This window comes from Bos taurus, chromosome 11 (genome assembly GCF_002263795.3).
Source record: "Bos taurus isolate L1 Dominette 01449 registration number 42190680 breed Hereford chromosome 11, ARS-UCD2.0, whole genome shotgun sequence".
NCBI lineage: Eukaryota > Metazoa > Chordata > Mammalia > Artiodactyla > Bovidae > Bos > Bos taurus.
The window spans coordinates 98918803-98933794 of NC_037338.1; the positions used below are offsets into that span (position 1 = coordinate 98918803).

The 14992-nt window shown below is 50.1% G+C and overlaps 1 protein-coding gene across 8 annotated transcripts; it reads left to right on the plus strand.

Annotated features, from left to right (window-relative positions):
• Positions 1 to 14323, plus strand: COQ4 (coenzyme Q4). Of its 8 annotated transcripts, XM_005213245.5 has the most exons (9): positions 2 to 70; positions 322 to 414; positions 500 to 631; positions 1947 to 2043; positions 2569 to 2671; positions 10748 to 10771; positions 12408 to 12537; positions 13137 to 13230; positions 13791 to 14323. In XM_005213245.5, exons 2-9 carry the CDS (start codon positions 345 to 347, stop codon positions 13960 to 13962), a joined length of 822 nt encoding a protein of 273 aa, XP_005213302.1. In that variant the 5' UTR covers positions 2 to 70; positions 322 to 344; the 3' UTR covers positions 13963 to 14323.
• Positions 14324 to 14992: the final 669 nt, after the last annotated feature.

A 14992-nucleotide genomic window follows, 5' to 3' on the forward strand; every position in this document is an offset into this window, starting at 1 on the left:
CGGAGAAGGACGTAGGGTCCGGTGCTGAACCACAAACGTGGCGAGGCTTACTTGGAGACCTCTCTTGGAGGTGAGGTGAAATGAGGAGGATTTTATATCCATGGGTGTAGGTGACAAAGGGGTTGCCTAGGTTTTCTCATGCTCAGCGAGAGACTTTTCCTGTCCGTGCTATTTTTCCCGCCCAAAAGGCCCTCCCCACTCAGCGCAGTAGGGCTCGAGTCCTTTTGACTTCTCCGGCGCGCCGTCGCCAGAGAAGTTTGAGAGCGGGGTGTGGGGGTGGAGTCGGCCTTGCCCCGCTCATTCCCCCACCCGCACCCCCAGGACGTCTGACGGTCCCCGCTGCCATGGCGACACTGCTGCGCGGGGTCCTGCGCCCGCTTTACGCCTTCCGGGGCGGTCCCGGCCCTCCTGCAGGCAAGCGGCAGGGGCGCGGGAAGGAGGGCCGGGGACTTGCCCCGCTCCGCTCTTTTGACCGCGCGGCTGTTTTCTTGCCCCGCAGGTGTTCCCTTCAGAGCCGTGAGCCATGGCACCGGCCTGCTCTACCCCGAACACATCCCCACCTCCGTGCTGCAGAAGGTGCTGCTGGCCGCCGGCTCTGCCGGGATGGCGCTGTACGATCCCTATCGCCACGGTGAGGCAGCCTGCGCTGCAGGCGCTTTACTGGGGCAACTAGGGATCCGGAGTGATGCTGAAGCTCCAATGCTTTGGCCACCTGATGCGAAGAGCCAACTCATTGGAAAAGACCCCGATGCTGGGAAAGATTGAAGACAGGAGGAGAAGCGGGGCACAGAGGATGAGATCGTTGGATGGCATCACCGACTCAATGGACATGAGTTTGAGCAAACTGCAGGAGATAGTGAAGGACAGGGAAGGCTGGCCTGTTGCAGTCCATGAGGTCGCTAAGAGTCGGACAGGACTGAGTGACTGAACAACAGCGGGGGTCCGGGGCCCGGTGTGCCCTTGCCTTGAAAGCCAGGCCATTGTCAGCCATTGTCAAAGCCTCCGCGTTTGCTTGGTTAACTGTAGATTAGACTAGGCCAGGGTACCCAAACCTGGCTGCAAGTTATAATCATCCGAAACATTCATAAAAATGTAGATGCCAGGGTCCCACCCTAAATTTACACAATTGGAATCTGCCAGGAGTGGGTAGGGGAGGATAGAAGGAAAGTGGGATCTGAGCTTCTGCCTTTTTAAACTGCTTCCTGGGAGATTTTGTTACCCAGACACACAGAACCTCTGGACTAGATAATTTATGAGCACCCATCAAATGATAACATCCTGTTAGCATTTGGGATCATGCATGGCACATAATAAATGCTCGATAAATGTTTGCTGGATGTTTTAATGGGACACTTTGGGATCCTACAGTGGTTTTCTCATGCCCTCTAGGATTCTTAGACCTGAAAGCACTGTTATTCTTTCCAGTAAAAATGATAGTGCTGACTGCTCACTGAGTCCTTATTTTACTTGCTCACTGTGTTAAGTGTTCTATATGTGCAACCTTCTTGACTTTTAACATTAACCGTAAGAGAAAGGTATTACGTGCACTTCACATATTAGGACCCTGAAGATTGGAAACGTGAAGCAGTTTTCACACAGTCACCTACATTGTGATCAAAATGGGGCTTGAACCGAGCACTGTCTGATACCAGAGTCTATCCATCCACAGAGACGTGACATTCTGTCCTGATGATGGATGTGAAAGTGATTTATTAACTCTTTGGAACATGGTGCTAGCCAGAGCCACCTCACCCCATTAGACTGATAACAGTAATAATTGTAGCCGTACTGAGCTTTACTGGGTGTCAGGTGATTCACTGTTTAACTTGAATCTTCATAACTAAGAGCTAGATACTCTTATCATATATGAAATTAAGGTTTAGACCAGGTCAGATAATTTACCTAAGATCATAGCCTCCATTTGTCCCCATTTTTTTTCCTTTCAGACATGGTTGCAGTTCTGGGAGAGACCACAGGACGCCGTACCCTGAAGGTCCTCAGGGACCAGATGAAGAGGGATCCAGAGGGTGCCCAGATCCTGCAGTAGGTCCCAGCTCTGCCTGGGGGATTGAGGGCATTCTTTGGGGATTCTGATTTCTCTGGAATCACATGGTGTTCCTCTAGGGAACTCTTCTTGATACCATGGCCATGGATGGTTGCACAGGCTGGGCACTGCCCAACTCCATGGATGTCATTCACATAGACAACTCTGATGACCTCTGGACAGTGCAGTATGGTGGCCTCAGCCCTGTTCCAACAACAGGGCTCTTGTGCGTTCACTAATGTCCCGTAGCATATGCTGCCTGTAACCCGCACCCCTGCAGTGCCCTGTGTGAATACCCAGATCACGTCTGAGGCCTATTTACCTAAGGCAGGAACCACAGCCTTAGCTTGTGGTAGTCTCTTCAGTCCCTGCCACTGGCCTGGCCAGTAGTAGAGGCTGCATTAGGACTTGACCCCGTTGCTGCCCTCTGCCCCTTCACCTCTCACACCCTTAATCTAGCTGGACCTTTCACCTGCCTTTGCTGCTGCCTTCCCAGTATCTGAGTCCTGCCTTCTGCTTCACAGGGAGCGTCCCCGGATCTCGCTGTCCACCCTCGACATGGGCAAGCTCCGGAGTCTGCCCGAGGGCTCCTTTGGCCGCGCGTATCTCCATTTCCTGGATGTGAATGTGAGTCTCCAGCTTCTGTGCGTTTGGCAGTCACCAGGGAGGGCAGATGAATGGCACATGAGTAATGTCCTGAGGAACGAGGGGCCTGTGCTTCCACCATGGGCAGCACTGCCTTGCAGTCTCTCGTGCCAAGGCATTGGCATTTTCTGTGGTACAGGCACGTGGGCCAGGAACATCGCTCCAAGCAATTACACTGCCCTGCACTTACTAACCTCTACTGAGTGCCCCATGGCGGGTTCACATGTGATCTCACTGAATTCCACCCGAACAACTCTGCCAAAATGAGGAAACTAAGGCTCAGAGAGGTTAAGCAACTTGCTGATTTCACAGGCCAGTATTAACGGAGGCAATATTCAAATCAGGATTATGCTTTTAACTATCACATCGTGTCCCCTGTTGTAGAGACAGTGTGCCCCTTGGGTGTGACAAGTTGTGACACTCTCCAACCCCAGCCAGAGAGGACACGGACTAGGGCGTCAGGACCCCCAACTACTGAGGAACTCATTCATTTCTTCAGAATCAGTCATGCGCCATCCACTGATCCAAGTGTGGCAACTTAGACAAGGTCTTGCCCTCATGGAACTAATATTCTAGTGGGGGACGGGTAGACTATAAAGCAGTAAAAGAAGAAAACTTTAATATGAAAATTCAGGCAAAATATTTATTTAGTACTTAAAACATACCAGATGGGACTTTTCCCGTGGTCCAGTGGCTGCCTTCCAGTGGCTGCCTTCTAGTTCAGTGCCCGGTTAGGGAACTAAGATCCTGCATGCCTCAGTGCAGCCAAAAGAAGAAAAATCACACCAGTGTCCTCAGCAGCTGGGACACAGTGAATCAAACCAGGAAAGCACCTGTCCTTTGGGGCTTCTGTTCTCGTAGGTGCTGCTGTGAGGACGCCAGTCAACCCGATAGAGGGCAAAGGTGGGGTCGGGGTGGCTGGTGGCCCCTTCCCACAGGGTGGTCATAGGAGTCCCTGCCGAAACACCGTGTACCTCAGACTAGGAAGTGAAAGAAAGTGAAGTTGCTCAGCCGTGTCTGACTCTTTACGACCCCATGGACTGTAGCCCACCAGGCTCCTCTGTCCATGGGATTCTCCGGGCAAGAATGCTGGAGTGGGGTGCCATTTCCTTCTCCAGGGGATCTCCCCGACCCAGGGATCGAACCCAGGTCTCCCGCATTGCAAGTGGACACTTTAACCTCTGAGCCACCAGGGAAGCACTCAGGCTAGGACTTGAACCCAGCCAAAACCCACAGTTGTGAAGCTCAGGTTCTTGATGTCTCATCACAGACAATTGAGAGGCAAAGTGGTAAGAAGTGGATTTATTCAGAGAGAAACTCACTTCACAGAGTGTGAGCCACCGCAGAAGGCGAGAGTGGTGGCCTCTAAATGTGGCAGACTTCGTTCTTTCATGGACTGGGTAATTTCATAGGCTAATGAATGGGAGGATTATTGCAACCATTTTGGAGAAGGGGTGGAGATTTCCAGGAGGCTGAGGAGGAGTCAGTTCTGAGGAGAACTGGGGAAGAGCATTCTGAGCGGAGGAGCTGGCGAGTGCCAGGCTATGTGTGTTTAGGAGAAGGAAAACTGATCCACGTGGCCAGTATAGCTTCACAGGAATGAGTTGTGGGGAGGCCCCCAGTGAGCTGGGAGGTCGGCCTAGCTCAGCCAGGCCCTGCACACCACAGGAAGTATTACCCTGAAACTGGGTTACCCCCAAAGCCATTTCTTGGTGGGTGTTGAGCCTGAAGATACAACCAAACCAAAGATCAGGAGAAGGAAGGATTTGTTACTTGCAGTGTGTATCGGAGAAGGCAATGGCAACCCACTCCAGTATTCTTGCCTAGAGAATCCCTTGGACAGGGACTTCCCTGGTGGTCCAGTGGCCAAGACTCTGCGCTCCCAACGCAGGGGGCCTGGGTTCGATCCCTGGACAAGGAGCTAGATCCCACATGCAGCAACTAAGACCCAGTGCAGCCAAATTAAAATAAATAAATGATTAAAAAAAAAAAGAATCCCTTGGACAGAGGAGCTGGTGGGCTGCTGTCCATGGGGTCACACAGAATCGGACACGACTGAAGCGACTCAGCATGCATGCATGCATGCATGCATGGAGAAGACCAGGGATCTTTCCCAAAACATTGTCTGTTAACAGCAAAACTGGGGAAACTTTAAGCTAACAGTATATTCATATTCATGAAGGGGCTTGTTGTAGTTCAGAATTCCATAGACAGAGGAGCCTGGTGGGTTACAGCCCAGTTCAGTTCAGTCGCTCAGTTGTGTCCGACTCTTTGCGACTCCATGGACTGCAGCACGCCAGGCTTCCCTGTCCATCACCAACTCCTAGAGCTTGCTTAAACTCATGTTTACTGAGTTGGTGATGCCATCCAACCATCTCCTCCTCTGTCATCCCTTTCTCCTCCTGCCTTCAATCATTCCCAGCACCAGGGTCTTTTCTAATGAGTCAGCTCCTTGCACCAGGTGGCCAAAGGATTGGAGCTTCAGCTTCAGCATCAGTCCTTCCAATGAATATTTAGGACAGATTTCTTTGAGGATTGACTGGTTTGATCTCCTTGCAGTCTAAGGGACTCTCAAGAGTCTTCTCCAACACCACGGTTCAAAATCATAAATTCTTCGGCGCTCAGCTTTCTTTATGGTTCAACTCTCACATGCATAATCACTGGAAGAACCATAGCTTTGACTAGATGGACCTTTGTTGGCAAAGTAATGTCTCTGCTTTTAAGTATGCTGTCTAGGTTGGTCATAGCTTTTCTTCCAAGGAGTAACCATCTTTTAATTTCATGGCTGCAGTCACCATCTGCAGTGATTTTGGAGCCCAAGAAAATAAAAGTCTCACTTTTTCCATTGTTTCCCCATCTATTTGCCTTGAGGTGATGGGACCAGATGCCATGATCTTCATTTTCTGAATGTCGAATTTTAAGCCAGCTTTTTCACTCTCCTCTTTCACCTTCACCAAGAGGCTCTTTAGTTCCTCTTCACTTTCTGCCATAATGGTGATATCATCTGCATATCTGAGGTTATTGATATTTCTCCTGGCAATCTTGATTCCAGCTTCTGCTTCATCCAGCCTGGCATTTCGCATGATGTACTCTGTGTAAACTCTTGCAAACTCTGGGAGTTGGTGATGGACAGGGAAGACTGGCATGCTGCAGTCCTTGGGGTCACAGAGTCGAACATGAATGAGCAACTGAACTGAACTCTGCATATCAGTTAAATAAGCAGGGTGACAATATACAGCCTTGACATACTCCTTTCCCAATTTTGTTGTTCCATGTCTAGTTCTAACTGTTCTTTCTTGATCTGCATATAGAGGTCAAGAGGCAGGTAAGCTGGTCTGGTATTCCTATCTCTTGAAGAATTTTCGTTTGTTGTGATCTACACAGTCAAAGGCTTTAGCACAGTCAATGAAGCAGAAGTAGATATTTTTCTGGAATTCTTTTGCTTTTTCTGTGATCCAACCGATGTTGCCAATTTGATCTCTGGTTCCTCTGCTTTTTCTAAATCCAGCTTGAACATCTGGAAGTTTTCAGTTCACGTACTGTTGAAGCCTAGCTTGGAGAATTTTGAGCATTACTTTGCTAGCGTGTGAAATGAGTGCAATTGTGCAGTAGTTTGAACATCCTTTGGCATTGCCTTTCTTTGGGGTTGGAATGAAAACTGACCTTTTCTAGTCCTGTGGCCACTGCTGAGTTTTCCAAATTTGCTGGCATATTGAGTGCAGCACTTTCACAGCATCATCTTTCAGGATTTGAAATAGCTCAGCTGGAATTCCATCACCTCCACTAGCTTTGTTCATAGTGATGCTTCCTAAGGCCCACTTGACTTCGCATTCTAGGAGTCTGGCTCTAGGTGAGTGATCACACCATTGTAGTTATCTGGGTCATTAAGATTTTTTTGTATAATTCTGTGTATTCTTGCCACCTCTTCTTGATATCTTCTACTTCTTTTAGTTCCATACTGTTTCTGTCCTTTATCGAGCCCATCTTTGCATGAAATGTTCCCTTGGTATCTCTAATTTTCTTGACGAGATCTCTTTAGTCTTTCCCATTCTATTGTTTCCTCTATTTCTTTGCATTGATCACTGAGGAAGTGATTCTCTCTCCTTGTTATTTTTTGGAACTCTGCATTCAAGTGGTGGAACTCTGCATTCAAGTGTGTATATCTCTCCTTTTCCCCTTTGACTATCACTTCTCTTTTCTCAGTTATTTGTAAGGCCTCCTCAGACAATCATTTTGCCTTTTTGCATTTCTTTTCCTTGGGGATTGTTTTGATCACTGTCCCCTGTACAGTGTCACGAACCTGTGTCCATAGTTCTTCAGGCACTCTATCAGATCTTGAGCAGAGAATTCAGCATAGAATTGGGGCAAAGGTCAACAGGGTCCAAGTCTTAGTTGATTGATATCAGGAGAGTCAGAGAAGGTCAACATCATCATATCTTAGGTTTTAACTAGTCTGGGATCTTAGCGTGTAGATACCACCCTCCACCTGGGTGGAGGCCTTAGTTCCTATAGAACGTGTAAAGATACATATCAGATTGTTAATGTATATTCTTTGAGGCGGAACTGGGACTCTTTTCTCATTGAACTGTTATCTCCTGATGGCTCAGACAGTAAGGAGTCTGCCTACAGTGCAGGAAAGCCAGATTCAATCCCTGGGTTGGGAAGATCCCCTGGAGAAGAAATGGCAACCTACTCCAGTATTCTTGCCTGGAGAATCCCATGGACAGAGGAGCCTCAGATCAGATCAGTCTCTCAGTCGTGTCCGACTCTTTGCAACCCCATGAATCGCAGCACGCCAGGCCTCCCTGTCCATCACCAACTCCCAGAGTTCACTGAGACTCACGTCCATCGAGTCAGGGATGCCATCCAGCCATCTCATACTCTGTTGTCCCCTCTCATCCTCTGTTGTCCCCTTCTCCTCTTGCTCCCAATCCCTTCCAGCATCAGAGTCTTTTCCAATGAGTCAACTCTTCGAATGAGGTGGCCAAAGTACTGGAGTTTCAGCTTTAGCATCATTCCTTCCAAAGAAATCCCAGGGCTGATCTCCTTCAGAATGGACTGGTTGGATCTCCTTGCAGTCCAAGGGACTCTCAAGAGTCTTCTCCAACACCACAGTTTAAAAGCATCAATCCTTCGGCGCTCAGCTTTCTTCACAGTCCAACTGTCACATCCATACATGACCACAGGAAAAACCATAGCCTTGACTAGACGAACCTTTGTTAGCAAAGTAATGTCTCTGCTTTTTAATATGCTGTCTAGGTTGGTCATAACTTTTCTTCCAAAGAGTAAGTGTCTTAATTTCATGGCTGCAGTCACCATCTGCAGTGATTTTGGAGCCCCAAAAAATAAAGTCTGACACTGTTTCCACTATTTCCCCATCTATTTCCCATGAAGTGATGGGACCAGATGCCATGATCTTCATTTTCTGAATGTTGAGCTTTAAGCCAACTTTTTCACTCTCCTCTTTCACTTTCATCAAGAGGCTTTTTAGTTCCTCTTCACTTTCTACCATAAGGGTGGTGTCATCTGTATATCTGAGGTTATTGATATTTCTCCCGGCAATCTTGACTCCAGCTTGTGTTTCTTCCAGTCCAGCGTTTCTCATGATGTACTCTGCATAGAAGTTAAATAAGCAGGGTGACAATATACAGCCTTGACATACTCCTTTTCCTATTTGGAACCAGTCTGTTGTTCCATGTCCAGTTCTAACTGTTGCTTCCTGACCTGCATACAAATTTCTCAAGAGGCAGATCAGGTGGTCTGGTATTCCCATCTCTTTCAGAATTTTCCACAGTTTATTGTGATCCACAGTCAAAAGCTTTGGCATAGTCAATAAAGCAGAAATAGATGTTTTTCTGGAACTCTCTTGCTTTTTCCATGATCCAGCGGATGTTGGCAATTTGATCTCTGGTTCCTCTGCCTTTTCTAAAACCAGCTTGAACATCAGGAAGTTCACGGTTCACATATTGCTGAAGCCTGGCTTGCAGAATTTTGAGCATTACTTTACTAGCGTGTGAGATCAGTGCAACTGTGCGGTACTTTGAGCATTCTTTGGCATTGTCTTTCTTTGGGATTGGAATGAAAACTCACCTTTTCCAGTCCTGTGGCCACTGCTGAGTTTTCCAAATTTGCTGGTATATTGAGTGCAGCACTTTCACAGCATCATCTTTCAGGATTTGGAATAGCTCAACTGGAATTCTATCACCTCCACTGGCTTTGTTCGTAGTGATGCTTTCTAAGGCCCACTTGACTTCACATTCCAGGATGTCTGGCTCTAGGTGAGTGATCACACCATCGTGATTGTCTTGGTCGTGAAGATCTCTTTTGTACAGTTCTTCTGTGTATTCTTGCCATCTCTTCTTAATATCTTCTGCTTCTGTTAGGTCCATACCATTTCTGTCCTTTTATCAAGCCCATCTTTGCATGAAATGTTCCTTTGGTATCTCTGATTTTCTTGAAGAGATCTCTAGTGTTTCCCATTCTGTTGTTTTCCTCTATTTCTTTGCATTAATTGCTGAAGAAGGCTTTCTTATCTCTTCTTGCTATTCTTTGGAACTCTGCATTCAGATGTTTATATCTTTCCTTTTCTTATTTGCTTTTCGCTTCTCTTCTTTTCACAGCTATTTGTAAGGCCTCCCCAGCCTAGGGAGCTACAGTCCGTGGGGTCAAAAGGGTCAGACATGACTGAGCAACTAACACTTTCACTTCTCTTTCATTGTTTCTTGACTGCTTTTCCTCTGTTCCTGCATCCCTTTATTCCTTTAAGATCATTAATTACTGAGACATTTTGAAGGGCAAGCATTGTGTCCAGGCTTAGATCCCAAGTTGACTTAGGCCAAAATGGCTTCTCTAGTGAGAAGTATGTCATGCCTAGTTCTCTTTAAGTCAAGAATGTCATGCCTGGTTCTCTTTCTCCATGGGCCCCTTACCCTATCTGCTTAGAGACAAAGTCTGTATTTTGTAATAGAAGCAATAGGAAGCCATTGAAGTTTCGAGCCAGGTAGTAACATGATCTGCTTTATAAAAGGACCTTAGGATACAGCAGGGCAGAGTCCCCGTTCCTACCCTTCCCTGCCCCCAGCACATCCACTTCCCATCACAGTACCTCTGTCAGGTCGCCATCCAGTCCAGCTGCAGGAGCCAACCAGGCTGGAGGAGGTGAAAGAGTGAGCAAAGATTGCTCTCGAGCTGGGTTTCTCAACCTTGCCACTGTTGACTTTGGGGCTGGAGAATTGTTTGTTGTAGGGCAGCGCTGTGCATTGTAGGAAACATCCCTGGCCTCTACGTGCTAGATTCCAGTAGCACTGGCCCCACTAAGTTGTGACAACCTTAAATGGCTCCAGACACTGCAGCTATCCCCGGGTAGATGGTTGAGAAGTCTGCTTTAGATTTTGTCCCTGAGAAAATAATCATCTTCCTATCCTCTGCTGTACTGCTCCCTGTTGCCCACGCCCCATATTATACCATCGCCCAGAAATTTCACCAAGATGCAAGTTTATTTCATCAGTGGGAACTCCACCAGGGTGACCTGCTCCAGGTACCACCTAGAAAAGGATATTCTCCTTCTGAAGTCCCCCAGAGCCTTTTGTCCTGTTGTAGAGGGGATGGGACTGCCAAGGCCTCCCTGGGCAGCTTGCTCAGCCACAGCCTTAAGTAGCAGCCCTGGAGATTGTGACACTTCTAGAGTATAGACACCTGGCAGCCCACAAAATGTAAGGGAACACCTTTGTCTCAGTGGAGGTTTAGATCAAAGGTCAAGGTCAGGCCACCTTCCCTGAGACTGACTGCTAGCCTTTCTTTCCATCTTTAAAGCTCTGGGCAAATCACTTGACCTCTGAGCCTCAGACTCTTTTATCTGAGGTGAGGAAACCTCATGTTTAACTTCCAGGGCACTTATATGGCTGATTAATAATGGCTGTTAAGGCTTTAGAATCCAGCAGGCTGTGTTCGGAATCCTGACTCAGCCACTTGATTAGCTGTGTGATCTCTGACAAAGTTACTTTATCTCTCCTTTTTTTCTTATCTGTATCTGAGGCTGATAGTAATATCTCCTCCCAGGTGGCCTCAGGACGTGGCATGACGGTATGTACAGAGGACTTCATACAGTGCTGAAACATAGTAGGTGTCAGCCGTCACTGACCAGCTTCAGCTTCACACAGCAGACAGAACTCTATAGAAGAAATTAGAACCAGGGACCCAATGAAGTCACAAACACAGACCGTGGCATTGGGCTAGTAGCCCCCAAAATAAAGACACCAAATCCCTTGACCTCTGGACAGGCTGAGCTCATGCTCTGAAACTAGGAAGACCTACTCTGCATGGTGCAGCTGAGAACTCGGAGAGGCAGTGGGCGGAAACAGAAGGACAGCTGGTATCCCTGCCTGGGGTCAGAAAGTGCCTGGGGCTGGCCTTTTACTCCTGCATTTACAGGAGGTTGATTCCCAGGCCTTGGAGACAGAACAAGAGAGCCCTGTCCTGGGCTGATGACCAGCTGCTGCAGCACTGTTTACGGAGATAGCATGCACACTATAAAGGGAATTTAGAATCTGCTGCCATCAGATAAACAAAATAGAAACAGGTAGAATTACTTTTAATAACATATCTTGTTTTCGTGTGCTAAAATACCATTTCTGTATGTAATCGATACTATAAAATTATGAGATTTCACATTATTCTTGTCATGCCGAGTCTTGGAGCTCCAGTGTGTATTTCACACATGCAGCGCATCTCAGTTGGCACTTGTCACCTTAAGCCTTGGTGGCTGCCATGATTGGCTGCTGTACCCGACAGTGCTGGTGTGAACGAGAGACATTAACGATCACGTGCACCGAACAGCACGACACAGTCATGTCAGACGCCACAAAAAAGGACCGGGCGCTCTAAGAGACCATAACGTGGACCTGATCTGTCTGAAGGTCAGGGGTAGCCTTCTGCAGAAGGGACACTTAAGCCAGGTTGTAAAGGACAGGTAGGAATTGTCAAGGTGAAAGAGCACCCTAGGCTGGGAGCAGCTCATCTGAAGAAGTGGGGGCCTTGGGTGCTTCTTTGCTTCCCCCCTTCATTTTATTTCCAGTTGTGGTTCAAAAAAAACACCACCACCATAAGATTTACTACCTTAATCATCTCTCAATGGGCAGTTCAGTAGTGTGTTAAGTATAGTCACACTGTTGTGAAACCAATCACCGGAGCTTTTTCATCTTGTAAAAACTGAAACTCTGTATATCAGTAAACACCTCCTGCTTCCCTCTCCCCACCAGGGGTTTCTGAGATCCAGCAGGGGCTGTACATCCTGTGTGAGTTGAGGTAGACCAAGGGGGCGCCCCCTATATTCCCTGCCTGCAGACTCCCCTGTCAGCAGGTGCAGACAGACCTCAACTCTGGAGATAGTTCTGGTGGGGTGTGAATTTGGTGGCGTGGTTGAGAGTCGAGGAGAGGCTGGAAAATTGGACCCCGGGAACCACGAGGAAGGGGTCTAGGGAGGGCTCATGGTTGTCAGGGGGCTTCCCCAGTGGCTCAGAATGTAAAGAATCTGCCTGCAATGCAGGAGACCCGGGTTCGATCCCTAGGTCTGAAAGATTCCCCTGGAGAAGGAAATGGCAACCCACTCCAGTATTCTTGGCCTGGAAAATCCCATGGATGAAGAAGCCTGGCAGGCTACAGGCCATGGGGTCGTAAAGAGTCGGACACGACTGAGCAATTTCACTTTCATGATCATCAGAGGGTCTCCCCAGACACCCGCGCACCCACCCGCTTCGTGGACGATGAGGAGCTAGCATACGTGATCCAGCGGTACCGGGAGATCCATGACATGCTCCACGCCCTGCTGGGCATGCCCACCAACATCCTGGGTGAGTGCTGGCCAACCGGCAGCCCCTGGATGCTTCCAGAGTGGGGGTGGGGCGGAGCATACCCAGTGAGGGGCCTGGGTGGGGCCGGGCCCTCCATTCAGCCTGTCTCCCGGTCTATCCACAAGGCCAGGTCAGGGCACACCTGTTTCAGCTGCTCACCAGTTAGCTGACCTGGTGCCTCATTTTTCACTTTACCCAAACATCATGGTGTATCTGGGCCACACATCCCCATCCTCTGCCCCAGTGCCTCTGACAGCTCCTACACTGACGTGGCAGTGTCCAGACACCTGGGCTCCCCACGCTCTGAAACCCTCAGCTATTCCCAGAGGCCTGGACTCCTCAGCCTGGCTTTTGGAGTCCCGCACCCTGACCCCAAGCTTCCTTTCTAGCCCTTGCCTCCTCCTGCTCTTTCTTGTACCCTCTTCCCCCTACCCCAAGCCAAGTGCCCCAAGGACCAGCACAGGCCGGGACTGGGCACTGCTGACCCCCTCGGTAGAGATCGGAGTGGAGCAGACGCCTCACCATGTCCTGAGCATCACTGGCCTCTCCTCCCCCGGCCCGTCCTCACTTCTCACTCACTCCCCCACCCTGCCTGCCAGGGGAGATCGTGGTGAAATGGTTTGAGGCTGTCCAGACCGGCCTGCCCATGTGCGTCCTGAGTGCACTCTTTGGACCGATCCGACTCAGCGCCCAGTAAGTTCTCAAGTGCTGAGGGGTCGGGGGAAGGTGCAGGGCTCCAGGAAATGGGAAGAGCCCACAGCCTTTCTGAGCAGCCCCAGTGGATCTCAGGAAGCCAGGATGGGAGGGCTGGGGCAGAGTGTGAACGTGGCCCGGTGCAGGGGCTCCAGGATGAGGCTTCGTGAAGCTTGGACGCTTCATAGAACTTGAGGGTTTCTCGGGCCAGGCCCCAGTTATCAAGTGAGAACAGCCGGGTCAGGAAACCTGGGGCCAGGGGTGGGGGGCGGTGCGTGGGGGGTGTGGGTTCCTGGGGATGCAGTCTGGCATTAGTTTCTGAAGGTGGGGGAGCCCTCGATTTAAAGCTGGGCTTTGGTGTGTTCAAAATGTGTGGCTTTGAGCACAGGGCTTTTACCTCACTGAGCTTCTGCTTCCTCATCTGAAAAGTGGGGCTGGGAACTGCCTCCTCTTGTCTGTGCGGATTAACTGAGGACACGCCCGTCGGCTCAGGGCAGGTGGCGTGCCCCGCGCTCAGGACCCCGGGTGCTCTGTCTTCTCTCTCCTCTGCGGCCCCACAGGAGCCTACAATTGCTGATCTCGGAGCTGATCCCATGGGCAGTTGAGAATGGCCGCAGAGCCCCGTGTGTCCTCAACGTGTACTACGAGCGGCGCTGGGAACAGCCTCTGCAGGCTCTGCGGCAGGAGCTGGGCATCACGGAACCACCCCTGCGTGTGGAGGGCCTGGTGTAGACCCTGAGCGCCTGAGGCCCCGCCCCACCCCCCGCTTCCTCCGGGGGTGGAGCACATCTGTGCCAGCACCCAGGTTCCTCTGTGAACTCTGACCCTTGGACGTCACTCATCATAATTTATCAGAGGGAGCAGCCAGTGGAGCTCCTGGGGAGCCAGAAGTGAACCTCGAGTGCTCAGGGATTGCTCAAGTCCACAACCCATGTGCCTGACCCCTCCCTGCCTGCCAGCGTTCTCTGGGTGCCAGCCTGGGGGAGTCTTCACAGGGGGAAGGGCTACCCTTTATTCCCAAGGCCTGAGGAAGAGGGAGGCAGAGGGGGAGGCGGGTCTCTGCTGTCTGAATAAAGGCTCCCATCAGGTCCCATGTCTGCTTCTACCGTCTCTTCCTGGTGCTGCCCATGACCCTGGCAGGCTTGGAACTTTGAGCACTGAGGGCAGACACTCCCTCCAGCCAGAGCTTCTGCTGCTTTTCCCCGCTCCTCTGGGATTCAAATTCCCCACTCCTCCTCCACCTTCTAGCAGAGGGACTTAGGGCCAATCCCTTCCGCTCTGTGGACCTGTTGCATCATCAGTAGAAGAGATTGAAGTGGCCCTCACCTCCCAGGGCTGCTCTGGGGGTTCATGAGGGGATGCCCAGAGAAGGGGCCCAAGCAGGAGCTGTTCTTGCTGTGTTCGCAGTGGGAGGAGGCAGCTGTGAGACTGCAGGCTCCCTTTGGAGTAGCAGCCAGGCATTTTCCTCGAGTCAGAGCCAAGAAGTGTGGACAGGCAGGGTGAAGAGCATTGTCAAAAGGGTAGGCGGCCCTGTCTTGGGATTTACAGCCAGAAGGACTCCCAGAGTCTTTAGAAGTTTTGGAGGCCAGCTCCTCATTGTGTGGGTAGGGCGATGGCAGGCCCAGATGTAAGCAAGGAGGTGTCCGGAGAAGGCAGAACACAGGCCACACAGCCTGGCTGGTTCCGTGCCGCAGCCTCCCTGTGGATAAGAAGGACTGCGGTTTACGGCCGTACCTCAGTGCGTTACCACATCGACACCTCC

Excerpts from the sequence above, each read along its gene's own strand:
- COQ4 (XM_005213245.5), top strand. The coding sequence starts at position 345 with ATGGCGACACTGCTGCGCGGGGTCCTGCGCCCGCTTTACGCCTTCCGG. Across the intron at positions 10,772-12,407 it reads CCTCAGGACGTGGCATGACG|AGGGTCTCCCCAGACACCCG; the intron begins GTATGTACAGAG and ends CATGATCATCAG. Across the intron at positions 13,231-13,790 it reads CCGATCCGACTCAGCGCCCA|GAGCCTACAATTGCTGATCT; the intron begins GTAAGTTCTCAA and ends GCGGCCCCACAG.